Source organism: Diorhabda sublineata, chromosome 4, assembly GCF_026230105.1.
Source record: "Diorhabda sublineata isolate icDioSubl1.1 chromosome 4, icDioSubl1.1, whole genome shotgun sequence".
Taxonomy (NCBI): domain Eukaryota; kingdom Metazoa; phylum Arthropoda; class Insecta; order Coleoptera; family Chrysomelidae; genus Diorhabda; species Diorhabda sublineata.
Genome location: NC_079477.1, coordinates 35,376,605 through 35,402,904, shown reverse-complemented (window position 1 = coordinate 35,402,904; position 26,300 = coordinate 35,376,605). Strand labels below are relative to the sequence as shown.

The following is a 26,300-nucleotide window of genomic DNA, read 5'->3' as shown; positions in this document are numbered from 1 at the left end:
CTGTTCTGGACATTTTACATTTTACAATGTTCTAGACCATTTTTAATAATTTATAGTCGTTTTTGAAACATTTTAATTGGTTTAGAACATTTTAAAATTGTTTCGGAACATTGTAAACTGCTTTAAGAACCTGTTCTGGGTATTCAGAATATTTTACAATGTTCTAGAGCTTTTTTAATAATTTGTAACCGCTTTTGAAACATTTTAATTGGTTTAGAACATTTTAAAATTGTTTCAGAACATTGTAAACCGCTTTAAGAACCTATTCTGGGCATTTAGAATATTTTACAATGTTCTAGAGCATTTTTAATAATTTCTAACCGCATTTGAAACAATTTAATTGGTTTAGAACGTTTTAAAATTGTTTCGGAACATTGTAAACCGCTTTAAGAAGCTATTCTGGGTATTTAGAATATTTTACAATGTTCTAGAGCTTTTTTAATAATTTCTAACCGTTTTTGAAACATTTTAATTGGTTTAGAACATTTTAAAATTGTTTCGGAACATTGTAAACTGCTTTAAGAACCTGTTCTGGGTATTCAGAATATTTTACAATGTTCTAGAGCTTTTTTAATAATTTGTAACCGCTTTTGAAACATTTTAATTGGTTTAGAACATTTTAAAATTGTTTCAGAACATTGTAAACCGCTTTAAGAACCTATTCTGGGCATTTAGAATATTTTACAATGTTCTAGAGCATTTTTAATAATTTCTAACCGCATTTGAAACAATTTAATTGGTTTAGAACGTTTTAAAATTGTTTCGGAACATTGTAAACCGCTTTAAGAAGCTATTCTGGGTATTTAGAATATTTTACAATGTTCTAGAGCTTTTTTAATAATTTCTAACCGTTTTTGAAACATTTTAATTGGTTTAGAACATTTTAAAATTGTTTCAGAACATTTTAAACCGCTTTAAGAACCTTTCTACAGTATTTAGCACATTTTACAATGTTCTAGAGCATTTTTAATAATTTCTAACCGTTTTTGAAACATTTTAATTGGTTTAGAACATTTTAAAATTGTTTCAGAACATTGTAAACCGCTTTAAGAACCTATTCTGGGCATTTAGAATATTTTACAATGTTCTAGAGCATTTTTAATAATTTCTAACCGCATTTGAAACAATTTAATTGGTTTAGAACGTTTTAAAATTGTTTCGGAACATTGTAAACCGCTTTAAGAAGCTATTCTGGGCATTTAGAATAGTTTACAATGTTCTAGAGCTTTTTTAATAATTTCTAACCGTTTTTGAAACATTTTAATTGGTTTAGAACATTTTAAAATTGTTTCAGAACATTTTAAACCGCTTTAAGAACCTTTCTACAGTATTTAGCACATTTTACAATATTCTAGAGCATTTTTAATAATTTCTAACCGTTTTTGAAACATTTTAATTGGTTTAGAACATTTTAAAATTGTTTCAGAACATTGTAAAACGCTTTAAGAACCTTTCTACAGTATTTAGAACATTTTACAATGTTCTAGAGCATTTTTAATAACTTCTAACCGTTTTTGAAACATTTTAATTGGTTTAGAACATTTTAAAATTGTTTCAGAACATTGTAAACCGCTTTAAGAACCTATTCTGGGTATTTAGCACATTTTACAATGTTCTAGAGCATTTTTAATAATTTCTAACCGTTTTTGAAACATTTTAATTGGTTTAGAACATTTTAAAATTGTTTCAGAACATTGTAAAACGCTTTAAGAACCTTTCTACAGTATTTAGAACATTTTACAATGTTCTAGAGCATTTTTAATAACTTCTAACCGTTTTTGAAACATTTTAATTGGTTTAGAACATTTTAAAATTGTTTCAGAACATTGTAAACCGCTTTAAGAACCTATTCTGGGTATTTAGAATATTTTACAATGTTCTAGAGCATTTTTAATAATTTATAGTCGTTTTTGAAACATTTTAATTGGTTTAGAACATTTTAAAATTGTTTCAGAACATTGTAAACCGCTTTAAGAACCTTTCTACAGTATTTAGAACATTTTACAATGTTCTAGGGCATTTTTAATAACTTCTAACCGTTTTTGAAACATTTTAATTGGTTTAGAACATTTTAAAATTGTTTCAGAACATTGTAAACCGCTTTAAGAACCTATTCTGGGTATTTAGAATATTTTACAATGTTCTAGAGCATTTTTAATAATTTATAGTCGTTTTTGAAACATTTTAATTGGTTTAGAACATTTTAAAAATTGTTCCAGAACATTGTAAACCGCTTTAAGAACTTGTCCTAGGCATTTAGAACATTTTACAATGTTCGAGACCATTTTTAATTACTTCTCACCATTTTTTTAGAAATTGTAATTGATTTAGAACATTCAAAAATTGTTTTGGAACATTGCAAACCACTTTAAAACACTTCTTGGTTGTTCATAACATTTTAGCATGTTCCATAACATTATTATTTATTTTAGAGTATTTTGTGGAACATTTTCATTCACTTGGAACATATTATTTCGTTCAGAACATCGCAAATGGTTTCTAATGGTAATAAATCGCTTTAAAAGTATTTGCGAAAGTTCCAGGAAAGTCTAGATTGTTCCAGAACACTTTCAAGTCATTCTAAATTGTTATAAAAACATTTTCGAATGTTCTATAGAAGTCTGTAACGTTCCAGAATATTTTGAACCATTTAGAAAATTTCAATTTGTTTATAAACGTTCTGAATCACTTTCGGATGTTCTAGAAACGTTTCGAATGTTCTAGAAAAGCCTCGAGTGTTCCAGATTACCTTCGATTAACTTTTATCGTTTTTTGACACTTTTTGCTCAGTTTTCAACGTTGTGGATTAATAGAAAAAAACATATTTTTGAGAAAAAAATGGGTACTTACCGAACGAACAGACAACATGGTAGGAAACGTTTAAGAAAATTGTTACAAATCTTTCAATATATATTGAAAACATCCCATTATCGAAATTTTATTACGTATTGTTGAAAATACTATAAAAAAATTTATCTAGAAAAAATCTACGAGGGTAAATCGATACTTACGCGTTATTTTTTCGAATTAAACAAATTTGACATTTCGACGTGTCTTTTTCTCGCCATCGTGGGGATAGGAGTAATTTGTGGACGTTTTTTGAATGAAAAAGTCGATCGGTAACATAATTAATTTAATTCATCCAATATACATTATATATTAATATATATATCTATATAAAAAAAATTGTAGTACCATATCCAGGCTAAAATTTGATCCATCAAAATTGATAATAAAAAAAAATAACAACAACCGATTAACTACCTTATGTTATATCGTATATAAGTATTGAAAACGATTTCAACGACAAAAAATTATCTATGAAATATCAACATCTTCATTTAATAAGGGCAGGTACGTCTAAAATGATATTATCAGTGATATGAGCTCGTTTTCCTTTCCTTTTTGTTTTTAATGTTCCCATTTTCAATTGAGTTTCACATTAGTCCCATTTTTAGTTAAGTTCTGCGTAAAAAGGTCCCATATTTAGCTAATATGTACGTAAAAAATCCTATATTCAGCTAAAGTTTATGTAAAAAGTTTCCATATTTAGTTGACGGTTTATTTTAGTTAAGTTCTACGTAAAAAGGCCCATATTTAGCTAAGATTTATGTAAAAAGGTCCCATATTTAACTGACGATTTATTTTAGTCGAGTTCTACTTAAAAAAGCTCATATTTAGCTAAGGTTTATGTAAAAAAATCCCATATTTAGTTAACGGTTTATTTTAGCTAAGTTCTATGTAAAAAAGTCCCATATTTAGCTAAACTTTACGAAATAAGGTCAAATATTTGGTTAATGGTTTATTTTAGTTAAGTTCTGCGTAAAAAGGTCCCATATTTAGCTAATATGTACGTAAAAAGTCCTATATTCAGCTAAAGTTTATGTAAAAAGTTTCCATATTTAGTTGACGGTTTGTTTTAGTTAAGTTCTACGTAAAAAGGCCCATATTTAGCTAAGATTTATGTAAAAAGGTCCCATATTTAACTGACGGTTTATTTTAGTCGAGTTCTACGTAAAAAAGCTCATATTTAGCTAAGGTTTATGTAAAAAAGTCCCATATTTAGTTAACGGTTTATTTTAGCTAAGTTCTATGTAAAAAAGTCCCATATTTAGCTAAACTTTACGAAATAAGGTGAAATATTTGGTTAATGGTTTATTTTAGTTAAGTTCTGCGTAAAAAGGTCCCATATTTAGCTAATATGTACGTAAAAAGTCCTATATTCAGCTAAAGTTTATGTAAAGAGTTTCCATATTTAGTTGACGGTTTGTTTTAGTTAAGTTCTACGTAAAAAGGCCCATATTTAGCTAAGATTTATGTAAAAAGGTCCCATATTTAACTGACGATTTATTTTAGTCGAGTTCTACTTAAAAAAGCTCATATTTAGCTAAGGTTTATGTAAAAAAATCCCATATTTAGTTAACGGTTTATTTTAGCTAAGTTCTATGTAAAAAAGTCCCATATTTAGCTAAACTTTACGAAATAAGGTCAAATATTTGGTTAATGGTTTATTTTAGTTAAGTTCTGCGTAAAAAGGTCCCATATTTAGCTAATATGTACGTAAAAAGTCCTATATTCAGCTAAAGTTTATGTAAAAAGTTTCCATATTTAGTTGACGGTTTGTTTTAGTTAAGTTCTACGTAAAAAGGCCCATATTTAGCTAAGATTTATGTAAAAAGGTCCCATATTTAACTGACGGTTTATTTTAGTCGAGTTCTACGTAAAAAAGCTCATATTTAGCTAAGGTTTATGTAAAAAAGTCCCATATTTAGTTAACGGTTTATTTTAGCTAAGTTCTATGTAAAAAAGTCCCATATTTAGCTAAACTTTACGAAATAAGGTCAAATATTTGGTTAATGGTTTATTTTAGTTAAGTTCTGCGTAAAAAGGTCCCATATTTAGCTAATATTTATGTAAAAAGTCCTATATTTAGCTAAAGTTTATGTAAAAAGGTCCCATATTTAGTTGACTGTTTATTTTAGTTAAGTTCTACGTAAAAAGGCCCCATATTTAGCTAATATTTATGTAAAAAGTCCTATATTTAGCTAAAGTTTATGTAAAAAGTTCCCATATTTAGTTGACTGTTTATTTTAGTTAAGTTCTACGTAAAAAGGTCCCATATTTAGCTAATATTTATGTAAAAAGTCCTATATTTAGCTAAAGTTTATGTAAAAAGGTCCCATATTTAGTTAACGGTTTATTTTAGCTAGGTTCCATGTAAAAAAGTCCCATATTTAGCTAAACTTTACGAAATAAGGTCAAATATTTGGTTAATGGTTTATTTTAGGTAAGTTTTGCGTAAAAAGATCCCATATTTAGCTAAGATTTATGTAAAAAGTTCCATTTTTAGCTAAACTTTACGTAATAAGGTCCCATATTTAGTTAACGGTTTATTTTAGTTAAATTCTACGTAAAAAGTTCTATGTTTAGCTAAAGTTTATGTAAAAAGGTCCCATTTTAGCTGAGTTCTACATAAAATGGTCCCATATTTGACAAACGAACCAGTTTTTCGTCAAAAGATCCCTCATTTTAGCTATGGTTTGCGTAAAAATCCAATTTTTAGCTAAGTTTCGAGTAAAAAGGTTCCTTATTTGACTAGAACTCCTTTTCAGTTAAGTTTTACGTAGAAAGTTCCATTTTAGCTAAGTTTTATGTAAAATGTCCAATCTTCGTCAACGATTCTTCGAAAACTCCATCCTCAAAACGTCTCTGTTCCCAAGTCTCATCTTTAGCCAAATTTCATGCGAAAAAATTGTCATGTAAAAATGTCCCATCTTTAGCTAAGTTAAATGACCTCATCTCTAACCATTTCGACTAGTATGTTTTTACTTATATTCTACGGAAAAGGTCCCAGGTCCCATTTTCAGCTAATTTTCACGTTAAAGGTCCCATATTTAGCTAAGTTTCAAATAAAAAGGTCCCATCTTTATCTGCGATTGTTAATAATCCTCATCCTCGGAACATTTCGATCAGTAGGTCCCATTATTAACTAAATTTTGTGTAAAAAGTCCCATATTTCAGCTAATTCAGATTCAGTTTTATTTAAAAAGATCCAAAGTGTGTCTACGATAGCTTAAAGACCCAATTTTTAGAAGTTTTCGATAAAAAAATCTCATATATAACCGAGTTTCGTACAAAAAGGTACCTTACCACCGATATTTACGAGCAGGGCCTTACCTTTTTATCGAAATTACCCTTTTTTCTCACGTAAATCATTTTCGGGTCAAAAAAACTCGCTCAATATCACTGAATATACATCCCCGAGTATTTATAATAATAAACCCTTAACACTACATCTACTATTGGCAAACGTACTATAACCATTCCATTATATTTATCAAAAACTAAATTCCCTTCTACCTTTTACGTTATTGAGCAAAATTGTATCGACATTTATTTACGAATATTATTCGTTAACGAACATATCGATGGCGCACGCGCACACACACACACATACACACACACACGCTCAAAATGTCTGCAATATTAACAGAATCGACGATAAGGTCGGAAACGTCGAACTAAAAACACAGCCTCGAGCGGTTTATATCGATATTGTCGATGATGGTGACTAGAAAATAAGAAACGAAGTACCTGGTTCAAATCTGCAATTTGGGGCGACTTTAGGTATCCACAGAACGTCAAAAAGAGATTCTGAGGTGGTTAATGTGGATAATTTGGGTTTGTTCTGGGTCAGAACAAAATTAAGAACAAATTAAAAAGTTGTTCTACCTTAAAAACAACCGGAACAACATTAAGAACAAAAATAATAAGTATTATAACTCACTGTTTGTTCTGAAGTGATGAATTTGGTTTGCTCGTCGACAAAAACATAAAGAACAAAATTAAGAACAAATTAAAAAGTTCTTCTACCTTAAAAACAACCAGAACAACATTAGGAACAAAAATAATTAGTATTATAACTCACGGTTTGTTCTGAAGTGATGAATTTAGTTTGCTCGTCGACAAAAACATAAAGAACAAAATTAAGAACAAATTAAATCGATGGATTTGTATAAGTTTAGTTACAAAAGCTCGAGATTTGTTCGTAGGCAACTTAAATCGAAAAATTGTGTTTGTTCCTTGTCAAAAACGTGAAAAACAAACGAAGTCGGTGTGGATTTGTGTTTATTTTGTTCATAGAGTTCGAAAGTTGTTTCTATAAGATCGAAATGAAGAAATTAGGTTTGTTCATTATCAAAAAACGATCAGAACATATTAAGATCAATTAATATCGGTGTGAAACTGTCTTTTGCACCGAGAGCTCAAAATTTTCTCTACATAGACAAAGAAGTCTAGGGTAAAAAAAAATTCGGAACATATTAAGAACAAACAAAATCGGAGTGGATCTGCGTTTATTTTGTTCCAAGAGCTCTAAACTTATTCCTAGGAGCTCGAAATATGGAAATTAAGTTTGTTATTTATCAAAACACGATCAGAACATATCAAGATCAACTAAAATCTGTGTTGCACTATCTTTTGCTCCGACAGCTGAAAATTTGCTCTTAGAAGATGTTCCATATCAAAAAACATTCAGAACATATTAAAAACGAACGAAATCGATGTATAACTGTGTATTAGTCGTTCCGGGAACTAGAAATTTGTTCCTAGAAGATCGAAATAAACAAATTGGGTTTGTTCCATTCAAAAAACATTCAGAACGTATTAAGAACAATCAAAATCGGTGTAGAAATGTGTATGTGTCGCTCAGAGAGCTCGAAATTTGTTCCTATAGGATCGAAATAGACAAATTGGGTTTGTTCCCTTCAAAAAGCATTCAGAACATATTAAGAACACAGGTACATATTAAAAATCAGTCTTAAAACCAATCCTCGCTCATACAGGTAACTAAAGACCAATCAATATGATTGTTATATGATATAGAATTAATGTCGTACCAATTCTTTTTCTAACTTAGACATGAACTGTCAAATTGACACTCATACCGACACGAAAACAACGATACATTGTTTTATTAAAAAATAAAATAGTCCGATGACTCATTTCCTTTGTTCTACTTTAAAAATTTCACCATAAAACCGTGTTGTTCGTCTTTGAGGGGTTCTTCCTTAACGGAAATAGGAAAATGGACGGTGTCGTCTAAAGGGGTGATATCTCGCATCGTGAGTACTGTAGATGGAGCTACCGTTCCGGGAGGACTCGAAACGTTGGTGTTGATCATGTGGTCTTGTGGACTGTGAGGGGTCGTCGTTGGAGAAGTGATGGGACTGTCGGCTGAATCGCTGGTACTCTGATAATTGTTGTTGTTGTTCATGTTGTTCGGTACTACTATGGTAGGGGTCGTGGTTTCGATACTTGTTCCTACAATTATAATAAATATTGGACGGTAAAATCAAATTTTGAAACATTAATGAAATTGTTCTCAATAAAATGTTCCTAATAAGTTGTTCCAGACATTAATCGAAGAGCCATTATTCATGTTCTCTTTGTTAATATTGTTCTCTACTACCTCTAAGAACGTTTATAATAAATTTGGGGACAAAATTAAATAAACTGTTCTATAAATAAGATTGTTCTTATTAAATTGTTCCGGATTTTAGTGAAAAAAATCCGAAAATAATGTTCTCTCTGTTAATATTGTTCTCTACTACCTCCAAGAACGTTTATAATGGATATGGGAACAAAATTAAATGAACTGTTCTATAAATAAGATTGTTCTTAATAAATTGTTCCAGATTTTAGTGAAAAAAATCCGAAAATAATGTTCTCTCTATTTATATTGTTCTCTACTACCTCTAAGAACGTTTATAATAAATTTGGGGACAAAATTAAATAAACTGTTCTATAAATAAGATTGTTCTTAATAAATTGTTCCGGATTTTAGTAGAAAAAATCCGAAAATAATGTTCTCTCTGTTAATATTGTTCTCTACTACCTCCAAGAACGTTTATAATGGATATGGGAACAAAATTAAATGTACTGTTCTATAAATAAGATTGTTCTTAATAAATTGTTCCAGATTTTAGTGAAAAAAATCCAAAAATAATGTTCTCTCTGTTAATATAGTTCTCTACTACTTCCAAGAACGTTTATAATGGATATGGGAACAAAATTAAATGAATTGTTCTATAAATAAGATTGTTCTTAATAAATTGTTCCAGATTTTAGTGAAAAAAATCCAAAAATAATGTTCTCTCTGTTAATATTGTTCTCTACTACCTCCAAGAACGTTTATAATGGATATGGGAACAAAATTAAATGAATTGTTCTATAAATAAGATTGTTCTTAATAAATTGTTCCGGATTTTAGTGAATAAAATCCGAAAATAATGTTCTCTCTGTTAATATTGTTCTCTACTACTTCCAAGAACGTTTATAATGGATATGGGAACAAAATTAAATGAACTGTTCTATAAATACGATTGTTCTTAATAAATTGTTCCAGATTTTAGTGAAAAAAATCCAAAAATAATGTTCTCTCTGTTAATATTGTTCTCTACTACCTCCAAGAACATTTATAATGGATATGGGAACAAAATTAAATGAACTGTTCTATAAATAAGATTGTTCTTAATAAATTGTTCCAGATTTTAGTGAAAAAAATCCAAAAATAATGTTCTATTTATTTATATTGTTCTCTACTAACTCTAAGAACGTTTATAATAAATTTGGGAACAAAATTAAATGAACTGTTCTATAAATAAGATTGTTCTTAATAAATTGTTCCGGATAATAGTGAAAAAAGATACAAAAATAATGTTTTCTCTGTTAATATTGTTCTCTACTACCTCCAAGAACGTTTATAATGGATATGGGAACAAAATTAAATGTACTGTTCTATAAATAAGATTGTTCTTAATAAATTGTTCCAGATTTTAGTGAAAAAAATCCAAAAATAATGTTCTCTCTGTTAATATTGTTCTCTACTATTTCTAAGAACATTCATAATCAATATAGGAACAAATTAAAATAAATTCTAAATAAGTTCTATAAATAAGAATAAATTGTTCTTTACTTACCTCCGAGTAACATTTCTTGTAGTAAACTATCGATATGGGCAACTCCGAACAATTTGGCAAATTGAATTTGTTCGATCATATGCCAGGTAATCGATTGTAGGGCTGGTAAAGTGAGCAGCAGTTCGCCGAATCTCCCCCTACTGTCATACTGTCGATCGCTGATATAATCCTCCAGGTTTATTTGAATCTGGTATCTCAATGACTTGATCCGACTCGGTTCCGTCAAACCCTTGGCGTCTGGAAGGTGCGACGAAATTAAAAAAAAAATCAAAAATTATCGTCGACGACGCTACTCACTTGGATCGAAGAATACGATGGCCTTGAGGCAAGCGAATTCGGTATCGTCGATTTGGAGTTCGTTCATCGGTTTGACGAGTTCGTCGATGATTCGGCTACCGATTCTGGATATGCTCATATCTGGAGATACGTTACGGGGATCTGGTATCAAAGCTGCGTACGTTGGACGTGTAACAGTCCGATTATTAAGGTATGTTCGTACATTTTAAACAATTCACAATATAATATGCCCAAAACGTGTTAGACATACCCCGTTGTAAGCGTTAAATAGTTCACCCACGCCAAAAAATTTTGTACGACGCGCGTGCGCCAAAATATGTAGATATATTCGAGTCCACCGAACGAGGTATTGATTCTAATCGACAGAATATAGATTTTTCTGGTGTCCGCCAAATTTTTTATTTTGCAGATGTCCGCCAAATACTAAATTTTTTGGCAGGCGTCCCAAAAATTGTGGATTTTGCAGGTGCCCGACAAAATTCTAGATTTTTTGGCAGATGTCTGTCAAATTATAAAATTACTGTGGTCCGCCATACTGAAGATTTCGAAAGTGTTTGCCAACTTTTAGTTTATTCAGGTGCCCGCCAAATTATAAATTTTTTATATGTCCACCAAAATTCTATATTTTTTAACAGAAGTTCGAAAAATTGTGAATTTTGCAGGAGTTCGACAAATTATAAAATTACTGTGGTCCGACATACTACAGATTTCGAACGTGTCTGTCGATTTCAAGTTTATTCAGGTGTCCGCCAAATTATAAATTTTTCAGATGTCCGCCAAAATTCTAGATTTTTTAGGCAGACGTCCCTAAAATTGTGGATTTTGCAAGTGCCTGACAAAATTCTAAATTCTTTGGCAGACGTCTGTCAAATTATAAAAGTACCATGGTCCGCAATACTATAGATTTCTAAAGTGTCTGTCAACCTCTAGATTTTTCAGTTGTCCGCCAAATTCTAGACTTTGCAGGTGTCCGCCAAAATTCTAGATTTTTTGTAGACGTCCGACAAATTATAGATTTTGCTGTGGTTCATCATACTATGCATTTCGAAAGTTTCTGCCAACTTTTAGTTTGTTCAGCTGCCCGCCAAATTTTAGATTTTGCAGATGTCCGCCAAAATTCTAGATTTTTTTGGCAGACGTCCCAAAAATTGTGGATTTTGCATGAGTCCGCCATATTATAGAATCCACAGATGCTGACCACTATATTTTGTAAATGTCCCAAATGTTCAACTCTATAGCCGTCAAATTATAGCTTTTGCAGGTGTCCGCCCAAATAATCAACTTTATAGTCGTTAAATTATAGATTTTACAGATGTCCTTCTAAATATTGACTCCATATTACACAAATTATAGCTTTTGCAGTTGTCCGCCCAAATTATCGACTCTATAGTAGTCAAATCATACATTTTGTAGTTGTCCACCTAAATATTGAGTATGTAGTCGTTAAATTATAGATTTTGCAGGTGTCCATCTAAATATTGACTCCATATTATACAAATTATAGCTTTTGCAGTTGTCCGCCCAAATTATCAACTCTATAGTAGTCAAATCATACATTTTGCAGTTGTCCACCTAAATATTGAGTATGTAGTCGTTAAATTATAGATTTTGCAGGTGTCCGCCCAAATTATCAACTTTATAATCGTTAAATTATAGATTTTAAATGTGTCCGACTAAATATTGACTCCATATTAAACAAATTAAAGATTTTGCAGTTGTCCGCCCAAATTATCAACTCGATAGTAGTCAAATCATACATTTTGCAGTTGCCCACCTAAATAGTGAGTATGTAGTCGTTAAATTATAGATTTTGCAGGTGTCCGCCCAAATTATCAACTTTATAATCGTTAAATTATAGATTTTAAATGTGTCCGACTAAATATTGACTCCATATTAAACAAATTAAAGATTTTGCAGTTGTCCGCCCAAATTATCAACTCGATAGTAGTCAAATCATACATTTTGCAGTTGCCCACCTAAATAGTGAGTATGTAGTCGTTAAATTATAGATTTTGCAGGTGTCCGCCCAAATTATCTACTTTATAATCGTTAATTTATAGATTTTAAAGATGTCCGACTAAATATTGACTCCATATTAAACAAATTATAGATTTTGCAGTTGTCCGCCCAAATTTTCAACTCGATAGTAGTCAAATCATACATTTTGCAGTTGCCCACCTGAATAGTGAGTATGTAGTCGTTAAATTATAGATTTTGCAGGTGTCCGCCCAAATTATCAACTTTATAATCGTTAAATTATAGATTTTAAATGTGTCCGACTAAATATTGACTCCATATTAAACAAATTAAAGATTTTGCAGTTGTCCGCCCAAATTTTCAACTCGATAGTAGTCAAATCATACATTTTGCAGTTGCCCACCTAAATAGTGAGTATGTAGTCGTTAAATTATAGATTTTGCAGGTGTCCGCCCAAATTATCTACTTTATAATCGTTAAATTATAGATTTTAAAGATGTCCGACTAAATATTGACTCCATATTAAACAAATTAAAGATTTTGCAGCTGTCCGCCCAAATTATCAACTCGATAGTAGTCAAATCATACATTTTGCAGTTGCCCACCTAAATATTGAGTATGTAGTCGTTAAATTATAGATTTTGCAGGTGTCCGCCCAAATTATCTACTTTATAATCGTTAAATTATAGATTTTAAAGATGTCCGACTAAATATTGACTCCATATTAAACAAATTATAGATTTTGCAGTTGTCCGCCCAAATTTTCAACTCGATAGTAGTCAAATCATACATTTTGCAGTTGCCCACCTGAATAGTGAGTATGTAGTCGTTAAATTATAGATTTTGCAGGTGTCCGCCCAAATTATCAACTTTATAATCGTTAAATTATAGATTTTAAATGTGTCCGACTAAATATTGACTCCATATTAAACAAATTAAAGATTTTGCAGTTATCCGCCCAAATTTTCAACTCGATAGTAGTCAAATCATACATTTTGCAGTTGCCCACCTGAATAGTGAGTATGTAGTCGTTAAATTATAGATTTTGCAGGTGTCCGCCCAAATTATCAATTTTATAATCGTTAAATTATAGATTTTAAATGTGTCCGACTAAATATTGACTCCATATTAAACAAATTAAAGATTTTGCAGTTGTCCGCCCAAATTTTCAACTCGATAGTAGTCAAATCATACATTTTGCAGTTGCCCACCTAAATAGTGAGTATGTAGTCGTTAAATTATAGATTTTGCAGGTGTCCGCCCAAATTATCAATTTTATAATCGTTAAATTATAGATTTTAAAGATGTCCGACTAAATATTGACTCCATATTAAACAAATTATAGATTTTGCAGTTGTCCGCCCAAATTTTCAACTCGATAGTAGTCAAATCATACATTTTGCAGTTGCCCACCTGAATAGTGAGTATGTAGTCGTTAAATTATAGATTTTGCAGGTGTCCGCCCAAATTATCAACTTTATAATCGTTAAATTATAGATTTTAAATGTGTCCGACTAAATATTGACTCCATATTAAACAAATTAAAGATTTTGCAGTTATCCGCCCAAATTTTCAACTCGATAGTAGTCAAATCATACATTTTGCAGTTGCCCACCTGAATAGTGAGTATGTAGTCGTTAAATTATAGATTTTGCAGGTGTCCGCCCAAATTATCAATTTTATAATCGTTAAATTATAGATTTTAAATGTGTCCGACTAAATATTGACTCCATATTAAACAAATTAAAGATTTTGCAGTTGTCCGCCCAAATTTTCAACTCGATAGTAGTCAAATCATACATTTTGCAGTTGCCCACCTAAATAGTGAGTATGTAGTCGTTAAATTATAGATTTTGCAGGTGTCCGCCCAAATTATCTACTTTATAATCGTTAATTTATAGATTTTAAAGATGTCCGACTAAATATTGACTCCATATTAAACAAATTATAGATTTTGCAGTTGTCCGCCCAAATTTTCAACTCGATAGTAGTCAAATCATACATTTTGCAGTTGCCCACCTGAATAGTGAGTATGTAGTCGTTAAATTATAGATTTTGCAGGTGTCCGCCCAAATTATCAACTTTATAATCGTTAAATTATAGATTTTAAATGTGTCCGACTAAATATTGACTCCATATTAAACAAATTAAAGATTTTGCAGTTGTCCGCCCAAATTTTCAACTCGATAGTAGTCAAATCATACATTTTGCAGTTGCCCACCTAAATAGTGAGTATGTAGTCGTTAAATTATAGATTTTGCAGGTGTCCGCCCAAATTATCTACTTTATAATCGTTAAATTATAGATTTTAAAGATGTCCGACTAAATATTGACTCCATATTAAACAAATTAAAGATTTTGCAGCTGTCCGCCCAAATTATCAACTCGATAGTAGTCAAATCATACATTTTGCAGTTGCCCACCTAAATATTGAGTATGTAGTCGTTAAATTATAGATTTTGCAGGTGTCCGCCCAAATTATCTACTTTATAATCGTTAAATTATAGATTTTAAAGATGTCCGACTAAATATTGACTCCATATTAAACAAATTAAAGATTTTGCAGTTGTCCGCCCAAATTTTCAACTCGATAGTAGTCAAATCATACATTTTGCAGTTGCCCACCTGAATAGTGAGTATGTAGTCGTTAAATTATAGATTTTGCAGGGGTCCACCTAAATATTGACTATATATTAGTCAAATTATAGATTTTACAGTTGCTCGCCTAAATTGTTGATTATTTAGTGAACAACTCGAAGATTCTGAAGAGCGTCCGCCTCATTCTACACTTTAAATGATTGTACATAAAGTCGAATGAATGAAAAATGTTTGATAAATGAATTTCATGCTTGTACCGAACCACAAAACTTATTAAACACAATAAAAAATGTACGAACATGCACCTATTTTAATACTTTCACGATCTAAGCAGGTTCATTTAGTAAAAACGAAAAAGTACGAGGCGACGATGAGAATTTTCGCTATACCCCCGTAACTAAAATTCTATTTATTCATTTTTATCGACGACGTAATTAATTACCTGAATTTTTAATGGAAAATTTCGAATTTATGTAGAAATTAATTTACGAAATATTACAATTTACAAATCGAGTTTCGTCGTATACCAATTAGAATCGGTCACGTGATCGCGACAACTTGATGACACCAAATGATGATACATAAATATGCGTACATTTAATTGCACTTTGAAGAAGAAAAAAATGACGATAATTACATTGGATGATAATTGAAGGTTATGTCCTAAAAAATTATTATCGTCATTAAAAACTTCGCTATTAACGACGGAAACGACATTTTCGACACTTTCTTCTTCTTTTTCGATCACTTTTTCGCCACTAAAATACGCGCCTTTCAAAAATTGTATCGCCTCGTACTTTATACCCTCGACACCAGATTTTCATGCAACACAGTTAATCATTTTTAATTTTTTAATGATAAATTAATCACCTGGACATTCTTTGGTCATTATACAGTTGTTCCCTAATAAAAGAACGTCTTTCAAATGCATCGATCTTCTTGCTAGACCCAATAATAGATGCTCCCCAGCGTGCGCGCGGAGTAGAGTCACCTGGAAGATACACCCTGTAGAAAATATCACTTTTCGTAGTCCCCCCGTATTATTAGATGTCAAAACATCGTTTATACCGAAGAAGGACCATCAGAATCTATCAAAACACGATTTTTTATTCAAATTATATTTTTTGGAGCGTATTATACAATTAGAAGTGATAGTACAGTCAATAACGATTAGAAATTCAATTAATTCTAGAAATGGGAGCGGAGTTATCTAAATAGTACAGTCGTTACAGAATGATTTCTAAATTCACTCATTTTCTCACAAAAATCTCCAAAAAGATCGAAATTATTGAAGCAAAGGCGTTTAAAGTATTACGTTTCGTAGTCCCCCCGTATTATTAGATGTCAAAACATCGTTTATACTGAAGAAGGACCACCAGAATCGACAGAAACACGATTTTTTCATCCAAATTATAATTTTTTGGAGCGTATTATACAATTAGAAGTGATAGTACAGTCAATAACGATTAGAAATTCAATTAATTCTAGAAATGGGAGCGGAGTTATCTAAATAGTACAGTCGTTACAGAATGATTTCTAAATTCACTCATTTTCTCACAAAAATCTCCAAAAAGATCGAAATTATTGAAGCAAAGGCGTTTAAAGTATTACGTTTCGTAGTCCCCCCGTATTATTAGATGTCAAAACATCGTTTATACCGAAGAAGGACCACCAGAATCGACAGAAACACGATTTTTTCATCCAAATTATAATTTTTTTGAGCGTATTATACAATTAGAAGTGATAGTACAGTCAATAACGATTAGAAATTCAATTAATTCTAGAAATGGGAGCGGAGTTATCTAAATAGTACAGTCGTTACAGAATGATTTCTAAATTCACTCATTTTCTCACAAAAATCTCCAAAAAGATCGAAATTATTGAAGCAAAGGCGTTTAAAGTATTACGTTTCGTAGTCCCCCCGTATTATTAGATGTCAAAACATCGTTTATACTGAAGAAGGACCACCAGAATCGACAGAAACACGATTTTTTCATCCAAATTATATTTTTTTGGAGCGTTTTATACAATTAGAAGTGATAGTACTGTCAATAACGATTATATTTCGAATTAATTCTAAAAACGGAAGAAGATTTATCGAGCAATAATATTCACCTGATCATCCAATTGCAATTCCGTAAAAGCCGGTATATATTTCGCCCATTCCACCAATATCAACAACTGCTGTTTCATTGAATCGCAAACGTCATTGATACTTGCCAATTGCCTATTCGAAATATCGTAATCGTTCACAGGATTCGTATCCATTTGCTAAAAACCAGAACAGTTTAAAACACGCTTTAATCGCCACCCGGAACGTGTAAAACCAGCTTTAATTACTACCGGAACGTGTAAAACCACCTTTAATTACTACCGGAACGTGTAAAATCAGCTTCAATTGCTTCCGGAACGTATAAAACACGCATTAATTACCACCACCACGTGTAAAATACGCTTTAGTTAATAACGAAACGTAAAATCAGCTTTAATTACTACCGGAACGTGTAAAATACGCTTTAGTTAACACCGGAACGTGTAAAACCAGCTTCGATTGCTTCCGGAACGTGTAAAATCAGCTTTAATTACTACCGGAACGTGTAAAATACGCTTTTGTTAACAACGAAACGTAAAATCAGCTTTAATTACTACCGGAACGTGTAAAACCCGCTTTAAATATCAGAGTAGACCCCGGTTTTTGTGTAAATTACCTCTAAAGCAGCTCCCACTTGTCTGGAGAGCATTTCAGCGTTGAGTAACGATCCCACGGACAAACCGTTATTTTGGTTGTTCTCCTCGTAACTGGGTCTCCTGCAGCTGATTCGATCCCGTTCGTTTTGCACGGCTGAAATATAATTTCTTTAAATCGAATCAGTACTTTACGACGTCCCCCCGTATACGAAAAAGCTCACCTTCTTTTTTCATGCCGGCCTTGAAGCACTTCCTCAACCGACAATATCTGCATTGGTTCCTCTTGTCTTTATCCACGACGCAATTCCTATTGAATCTGCAAATAATACGAGGGGTGTGCGACAAGTACCAAAATTAGGGGCGTTGATCAGATGCGGACTTACCTGCATGTATATAAATGATTCTTTCTAACGGATCTTCTGAAAAAGCCTTTACAACCGTCGCAGGAGGCGGCTCCGTAGTGTTTGCCGGTAGCTCTGTCGCCGCAGATGGCGCATTGTTGGCTGAGTGCGTTAACGCCCCCGCTGACGTTACTCAATGTAGCTGTCAATGAATTGTTACATCCCGCCATCGTTAAATCTGGATCTACTGATAAAAAAAATTGAGTATTTTACTATAATAAAAAAAAATCACCTCTCGATCTATATACATCAACGGGCATTGGATTTTTCTATTGAAATTTAAGGAATATATGAGAATGCGTGAAGAAAATATTATAAAACCGATTTTGTGCAGCTAGAAGATACATTTTCTCATTTAATAAGCTATTAAATTAATAACAACCGCTTCTCGGTCTATTTGCACCATCGGGGATTGGATTTTTTTCAACTAAATCGAAGAAATTCATAAGAATACGTAAAGAAAATGCTACAAAACTGATTTTGTGAAACTAGAAGACACAATTTCTCATTTAATAGGCTATTAAATTAATAACAATCGCTTTTCGGTCTATTTGAACCATCGGGGATTGGATTTTTTTATCAAAATCTAAGAGATTCATGAGAATACGTAAAGAAAATGCTACAAAACTGATTTTGCGAAAGTTGAAGAGACATTTTCTCATTTAATAAGCTATTAAATTAATAACAACCGCTTCTCGGTCTATTTGCACCATCGGGGATTGGATTTTTTTATCAAAATCAACGAGATTCATGAGAATATGTGAAGAAAATGCTACAAAACTGATTTTGTGAAACTAGAAGACACAATTTCTCATTTAATAGGCTATTAAATTAATAACAACCGCTTCTCGGTCTATTTGCACCATCGAGGATTGGATTTTTTTATCAAAATCTAAGAGATTCATGAGAATATGTGAAGAAAATGCTACAATACTGATTTTGTGAAACTAGAAGACACAATTTCTCATTTAATAGGCTATTAAATTAATAACAACCGCTTCTCGGTCTATTTGCACCATCGAGGATTGGATTTTTTTATCAAAATCTAAGAGATCCATGAGAATACGTAAAGAAAATGCTACAAAACTGATTTTGCGAAACTTGAAGGCACAATTTCTCATTTAATAGGCAATTAAATTAATAACAACCGCTTCTCGGTCTATTTGCACCATCGAGGATTGGATTTTTTTATCAAAATCTAAGAGATCCATGAGAATACGTAAAGAAAATGCTACAAAACTGATTTTGTGAAACTAGAAGACACAATTTCTCATTTAATAGGCTATTAAATTAATAACAACCGCTTCTCGGTCTATTTGCACCATCGAGGATTGGATTTTTTTATCAAAATCTAAGAGATCCATGAGAATACGTAAAGAAAATGCTACAAAACTGATTTTGCGAAACTTGAAGGCACAATTTCTCATTTAATAGGCAATTAAATTAATTACAACCGCTTCTCGGTCTATTTGCACCATCGAGGATTGGATTTTTTTATCAAAATCTAAGAGATCCATGAGAATACGTAAAGAAAATGCTACAAAACTGATTTTGTGAAACTAGAAGACACAATTTCTCATTTAATAGGCAATTAAATTAATAACAACCGCTTCTCGGTCTATGTCCACCATCGGGGATTGGATTTTTTTATCAAAATCTAAGAAATTCATGAGAATACGTAAATAAAATACTACAAAACTGATTTTTCGAAACTTGAAGGCACGTTTTCTCATTTAATAGGCCATTAAATTAATAACAACCGCTTCTCGGTCTATTTGCACTATCGGGGATTGGATTTTTTTATCAAAATCTAAGAGATTCATGAGAATACGTAAAGAAAATGCTACAAAACTGTTTTTGGGAAACTAGAAGACACATTTTCTAATTTAATAAGCTATTAAATTAATAACAATCGTCTCTCGGTCTATGTGTGTCAACGGACATTGGATTTTTCTTTCGAAATCGACGAAATTGAATTGAGAGAAAATTATATACCAAACATTCTAAATTGACAAAAAAAGAACTTACCGAACATGTTTCTCGAAAAAAAATTGTTCTTGATTAAACCAACTTTATCCATAGATTTTATCACGTCGAATAACGTGGAAATTATTTTAAAAAAATCGAATTATCTAAAGATGCATTAAAAACAATTATCTTATCTTTCAAAAGTATGTCTATTTCAGAAATATAACAGATAAACTTAAATGATAACATTAAATATAACAAAAGATCTCCAAGCTTCTGATATTTTGATACTAAATAATATTTCAACATTTAATATTAAATTCAAAGGATAGGTTATCAAATTTCTAATAAAAGTCATCCATTTAAGCTGGAATTTCTGAAACCGTTGGTGATATTAATACTGAACACACTATTTTCACCACCACTACACCAAAACGAAAATTCGATAATCAAGTTATCGTCTTCAGAGACTCTTAGAGTGATACAGAGTCGGCTAGAAAGTTCTATAATGTTCTAGAACAATCCCAGATGTTCTGAAACAATTAAGAACAATCCCAGATGTTCTGAAACGATACAGAACAATCAGAGATATTCCGAAACAATACAGAACAATTCCAGATGTTCTAAAATAATACAGAACAATCCCAGATATTCTAAAACCATACAGAACAATTCCAGATGTTCTAAAACCATACAGAACAATTCCAGATGTTCTAAAACCATACAGAACAATTCCAGATGTTCTAAAATAATACAGAACAATCCCAGATGTTCTAAAACAATTTTATAATGATACAGAGTCGACTAATGTCACTCAAAAACGTTTTGAATGTTCTAGAACAAACGAAAATGTTCTTAAAAAATACAGAACAATCCCAGATGTTCTAAAATAATCTCAGATTGATATAGAGTCGACTAGAATGTTCTGTAATGTTCTAGAATGATGTAGAACGATCACGAACAATCCCAGATGTTTAAAAAATCATTTTAGAGTGATACAGAGTGGATTAGACTGTTCTATAATGTTCTAGAATGATGTAAAACGATACAAGGGGGAATCAAAAACATGTTGAATAATCTAGAACGAACGAAAATGTTCTAAAACGATACAGAACAATCCCAGATGTTCAAAAAACCATTTTAGGGTGATACAGAGTGGATTAGACTGTTCTATAATGTTCTAGAATTATGTAAAACGATACAAGGGGGAATCAAAAACATGTTGAATGTTCTAGAACGAACGAAAATGTTCTAAAACGATACAGAACAATCCCAGATGTTCAAAAAACCATTTTAGGGTGATACAGAGTGGATTAGACTGTTCTATAATGTTCTAGAATGATGTAAAACGATACAAGGGGGAATCAAAAACATGTTGAATGTTCTAGAACGAACGAAAATGTTCTAAAACGATACAGAACAATCCCAGATGTTTAAAAAATCATTTTAGAGTGATACAGAGTGGATTAGACTGTTCTATAATGTTCTAGAATGATGTAAAACGATACAAGGGGGAATAAAAAACATGTTGAATGTTCTAGAACGAACGAAAATGTTCTAAAACGATACAGAACAATCCCAGATGTTTAAAAAATCATTTTAGGGTGATACAGAGTGGATTAGACTGTTCTATAATGTTCTAGAATTATGTAGAACGATACAAGGGGGAATCAAAAACCTGTTGAAAGTTCTAGAACGAACGAAAATCTTCTAAAACGATACAGAACAATCCCAGATGTTTAAAAAATCATTTTAGAGTGATACAGAGTGGATTAGACTGTTCTATAATGTTCTAGAATTATGTAAAACGATACAAGGGGGAATCAAAAACCTGTTGAAAGTTCTAGAACGAACGAAAATGTTCTAATACGATACAGAACAATCCCAGATGTTTAAAAAATCATTTTAGAGTGATACAGAGTGGATTAGACTGTTCTATAATGTTCTAGAATGATGTAAAACGATACAAGGGGGAATCAAAAACATGTTGAATGTTCTAGAACGAATGAAAATGTTCTAAAACGATACAGAACAATCCCAGATGTTCAAAAAACCATTTTAGGGTGATACAGAGTGGATTAGACTGTTCTATAATGTTGTAGAATTATGTAAAACGATACAAGGGAGAATCAAAAACATGTTGAATGTTCTAGAACGAACGAAAATGTTCTAAAACGATACAGAACAATCCCAGATGTTTAAAAAATCATTTTAGAGTGATACAGAGTGGATTAGACTGTTCTATAATATTCTAGAATGATGTAAAACGAAACAAGGGGGAATCAAAAACATGTTGAATGTTCTAGAACGAACGAAAATCTTCTAAAACGATACAGAACAATCCCAGATGTTTAAAAAATCATTTTAGGGTGATACAGAGTGGATTAGACTGTTCTATAATGTTGTAGAATTATGTAAAACGATACAAGGGGGAATCAAAAACATGTTGAATGTTCTAGAACGAACGAAAATGTTCTAAAACGATACAGAACAATCCCAGATGTTTAAAAAATCATTTTAGAGTGATACAGAGTGGATTAGACTGTTCTATAATGTTCTAGAATGATGTAAAACGATACAAGGGGGAATCAAAAACATGTTGAATGTTCTAGAACGAAGAAAATGTTCTAAAACGATACAGAACAATCCCAGATGTTTGAAAAATCATTTTAGGGTGATACAGAGTGGATTAGACTGTTCTATAATGTTCTAGAATGATGTAAAACGATACAAGGGGGAATCAAAAACATGTTGAATGTTCTAGAACGAAGAAAATGTTCTAAAACGATACAGAACAATCCCAGATGTTCAAAAAACCATTTTAGGGTGATACAGAGTGGATTAGACTGTTCTATAATGTTCTAGAATGATGTAAAACGATACAAGGGGGAATCAAAAACATGTTGAATGTTCTAGAACGAACGAAAATGTTCTAAAACGATACAGAACAATCCCAGATGTTTAAAAAATCATTTTAGAGTGATACAGAGTGGATTAGACTGTTCTATAATGTTCTAGAATGATGTAAAACGATACAAGGGGGAATCAAAAACATGTTGAATGTTCTAGAACGAAGAAAATGTTCTAAAACGATACAGAACAATCCCAGATGTTCAAAAAACCATTTTAGGGTGATACAGAGTGGATTAGACTGTTCTATAATGTTCTAGAATGATGTAAAACGATACAAGGGGGAATCAAAAACATGTTGAATGTTCTAGAACGAACGAAAATGTTCTAAAACGATACAGAACAATCCCAGATGTTTAAAAAATCATTTTAGAGTGATACAGAGTGGATTAGACTGTTCTATAATGTTCTAGAATGATGTAAAACGATACAAGGGGGAATCAAAAACATGTTGAATGTTCTAGAACGAACGAAAATGTTCTAAAACGATACAGAACAATCCCAGATGTTTGAAAAATCATTTTAGGGTGATACAGAGTGGATTAGACTGTTCTATAATGTTCTAGAATGATGTAAAACGATACAAGGGGGAATCAAAAACATGTTGAATGTTCTAGAACGAACGAAAATGTTCTAAAACGATACAGAACAATCCCAGATGTTCAAAAAACCATTTTAGGGTGATACAGAGTGGATTAGACTGTTCTATAATGTTCTAGAATGATGTAAAACGATACAAGGGGGAATCAAAAACATGTTGAATGTTCTAGAACGAACGAAAATGTTCTAAAACGATACAGAACAATCCCAGATGTTTGAAAAATCATTTTAGGGTGATACAGAGTGGATTAGACTGTTCTATAATGTTCTAGAATGATGTAAAACGATACAAGGGGGAATCAAAAACATGTTGAATGTTCTAGAACGAACGAAAATGTTCTAAAACGATACAGAACAATCCCAGATGTTCAAAAAACCATTTTAGGGTGATACAGAGTGGATTAGACTGTTCTATAATGTTCTAGAATTATGTAGAACGATACAAGGGGGAATCAAAAACCTGTTGAAAGTTCTAGAACGAACGAAAATGTTCTAATACGATACAGAACAATCCCAGATGTTTAAAAAATCATTTTAGGGTGATACAGAGTAGATTAGACTGTTCTATAATGTTGTAGAATTATGTAAAACGATACAAGGGAGAATCAAAAACATGTTGAATGTTCTAGAACGAACGAAAATGTTCTAAAACGATACAGAACAATCCCAGATGTTTAAAAAATCATTTTAGGGTGATACAGAGTGGATTAGACTGTTCTATAATGTTGTAGAATTATGTAAAACGATACAAGGGAGAATCAAAAACATGTTGAATGTTCTAGAACGAACGAAAATGTTCTAAAACGATACAGAACAATCCCAGATGTTTAAAAAATCATTTTAGAGTGATACAGAGTGGATTAGACTGTTCTATAATGTTCTAGAATGATGTAAAACGATACAAGGGGGAATAAAAAACATGTTGAATGTTCTAGAACGGACGAAAATGTTCTAAAACGATACAGAACAATCCCAGTTGTCCTTAAACAATCTTAGAATGATACAAAGTCGACTAGAATGTTCTAGAACGATACGAAAGTGACTAAAAACGTATTGAATGTTCTAGATGAACCTAAAATGGTCTAGAACAATAAAATTGGTGTAGTGGTGGTGCAAACAGTGTTTTCAGTATAATACTGAATTATAACAAAAAAAAATTATAAAAAATTCCAAAAACTTCGTTTTCCAATAAAGCAATAATTTCTATTGGCCCTGTGTAACTAGAACAATAAAAATTCATATCGAATATCAAATGAATCAAATGAAAATTTACAGGAAGACGTTATGACTATTAAATACAGGGTATTCCAAGAAATCTGTGCCATATTTATAAATAAAAAAGTTTCCAACAAAGATAATGACATATAAGTATTTCCTGGTAATTGGTCGAGTTGTTTATAACAAAAAAAGTCCTTTTTCGGTAACTGGTTCGTCGTAACACGTGACTATTTATTTCTATACCATATAATTCACTATTGACGCGTATTTGTTGATCACAACAAAAGCTTTCGACTAAGTACTACTACCAAACACTTTCACCGTCAATTTATTTACCAGACTCGCTAATTTTACATACAGGAAACAACCTAACGTTTTAATACTGATTCATTGTTCTAATTCCATTATTTATTATTATTTTTAATAATAAAAACCGACTATGGTAAAATAATTATGACTAAACTCTGATATATGCGTTATCAATTCATTTTTCATCGGGTTCGTGACATTTCTGGAAATTTTTTTACGTGATTACAGAACCGAAGTCGAAGATAAGCGCGTTTCATTGTCTGTACAACGTTTTTCGCTCTATCCCGAACGACAGAAACCGCTGAGGAAGTTTTCGAAACGTTATATAGACTATTTTCGATTTTTTATATATATACAGATGATCATTCATCTTTTTTTGTAACTGTTAGTTGTTTTAGACCGTTTCAGAACATCTACGATTTTTTTATTGCTTTAGAACACTTCCGTTTGTTCTTGAATATTCAAAACGTTTTTGAGTCCCCCTTGTATCGTTTTAGATCATTCTAGTCCACTCTATATCACTCTAAGATAGTTTTAGAACGTCTAGGATTGTTCTGTATTGTTTTAGAACATTATCGTTTATTCTAGAACATTAAAAATGTTTTTGAGTCCCGCTTGTATCGTTTTACATCATTCTAGAACATTCTAGTCCATTCTGTATCACTCTAATATGGTTTTAGTACATCTGGGATCGTTCTGTATTGTTTTAGAACATATTCGTTAATTCTAGAACATTCAACACATTTTTGAGTACCTTTTATATCATTCTACATTATTCTAGAACATCATACAACATTCTATTCAACTCTGTATCACTCTAAAATGGTTTCATAAACATCTAGGATTGTTCTGTATTGTTTTAGAACATTATCGTTTATTCTAGAACATTAAAAATGTTTTTGAATCCCGCTTGTATCGTTTTACATCATTCTACAACATTATACAACATTCTAGTCGACTCTGTATCACTCTAAGATGGTTCCATAACATCTGGGATTGTTCTTTATCGTTTTAGAACATTTTCGTTTGTTCTAGAACATTCATCACGTTTTTTAGTATCTTTCTTATCGTTGTACATCATTCCAGAACATTGTAGAACATTCTAATCGACTCTATATCAATCTAAGATGGTTTTAGAACATCTTGGATTGTTCTGCATAGTTTTAGAACATCTGGGATTGTTCTGCATTGTTCTAGAATATCTGGTATTGTTCTGTATTATTTTAGAACATCTGGAATTGTTCTGTATGGTTTTAGAACATCTGGGATTGTTCTGCATTGTTTTAGAATATCTGGTATTGTTCTGTATTATTTTAGAACATCTAGAATTGTTCTGTATTGTTTCAGAACATCT

General features: G+C 31.5%; 1 protein-coding gene across 10 annotated transcripts in view; it reads right to left on the bottom strand.

The window, feature by feature from the left end:
- Positions 1-3,116: 3,116 nt before the first annotated feature.
- Positions 3,117-26,300, bottom strand: part of LOC130443471 (transcription factor HNF-4 homolog) — a 37,740-nt gene continuing 14,556 nt past the window's right edge. For 3 of the 10 annotated variants that reach the window (XM_056778118.1, XM_056778114.1, XM_056778121.1), the window contains exons 2-9: positions 17,924-18,128; positions 17,762-17,856; positions 17,561-17,694; positions 16,968-17,123; positions 15,723-15,843; positions 10,278-10,430; positions 9,981-10,217; positions 3,117-8,322 (exon numbers count right to left, since the gene is read on the bottom strand). In XM_056778118.1, the coding sequence (XP_056634096.1) occupies positions 8,015-8,322; positions 9,981-10,217; positions 10,278-10,430; positions 15,723-15,843; positions 16,968-17,123; positions 17,561-17,694; positions 17,762-17,856; positions 17,924-18,128 (1,409 nt within the window). In that variant the 3' untranslated portion in view covers positions 3,117-8,014. Of the gene's footprint in view, positions 8,323-9,980; positions 10,218-10,277; positions 10,431-15,722; positions 15,844-16,967; positions 17,124-17,560; positions 17,695-17,761; positions 17,857-17,923; positions 18,129-19,969; positions 20,143-26,300 lie in introns of those variants that run through there. The other 7 variants (XM_056778119.1, XM_056778115.1, XM_056778122.1 and 4 more) reach the window with 5 other exon arrangements.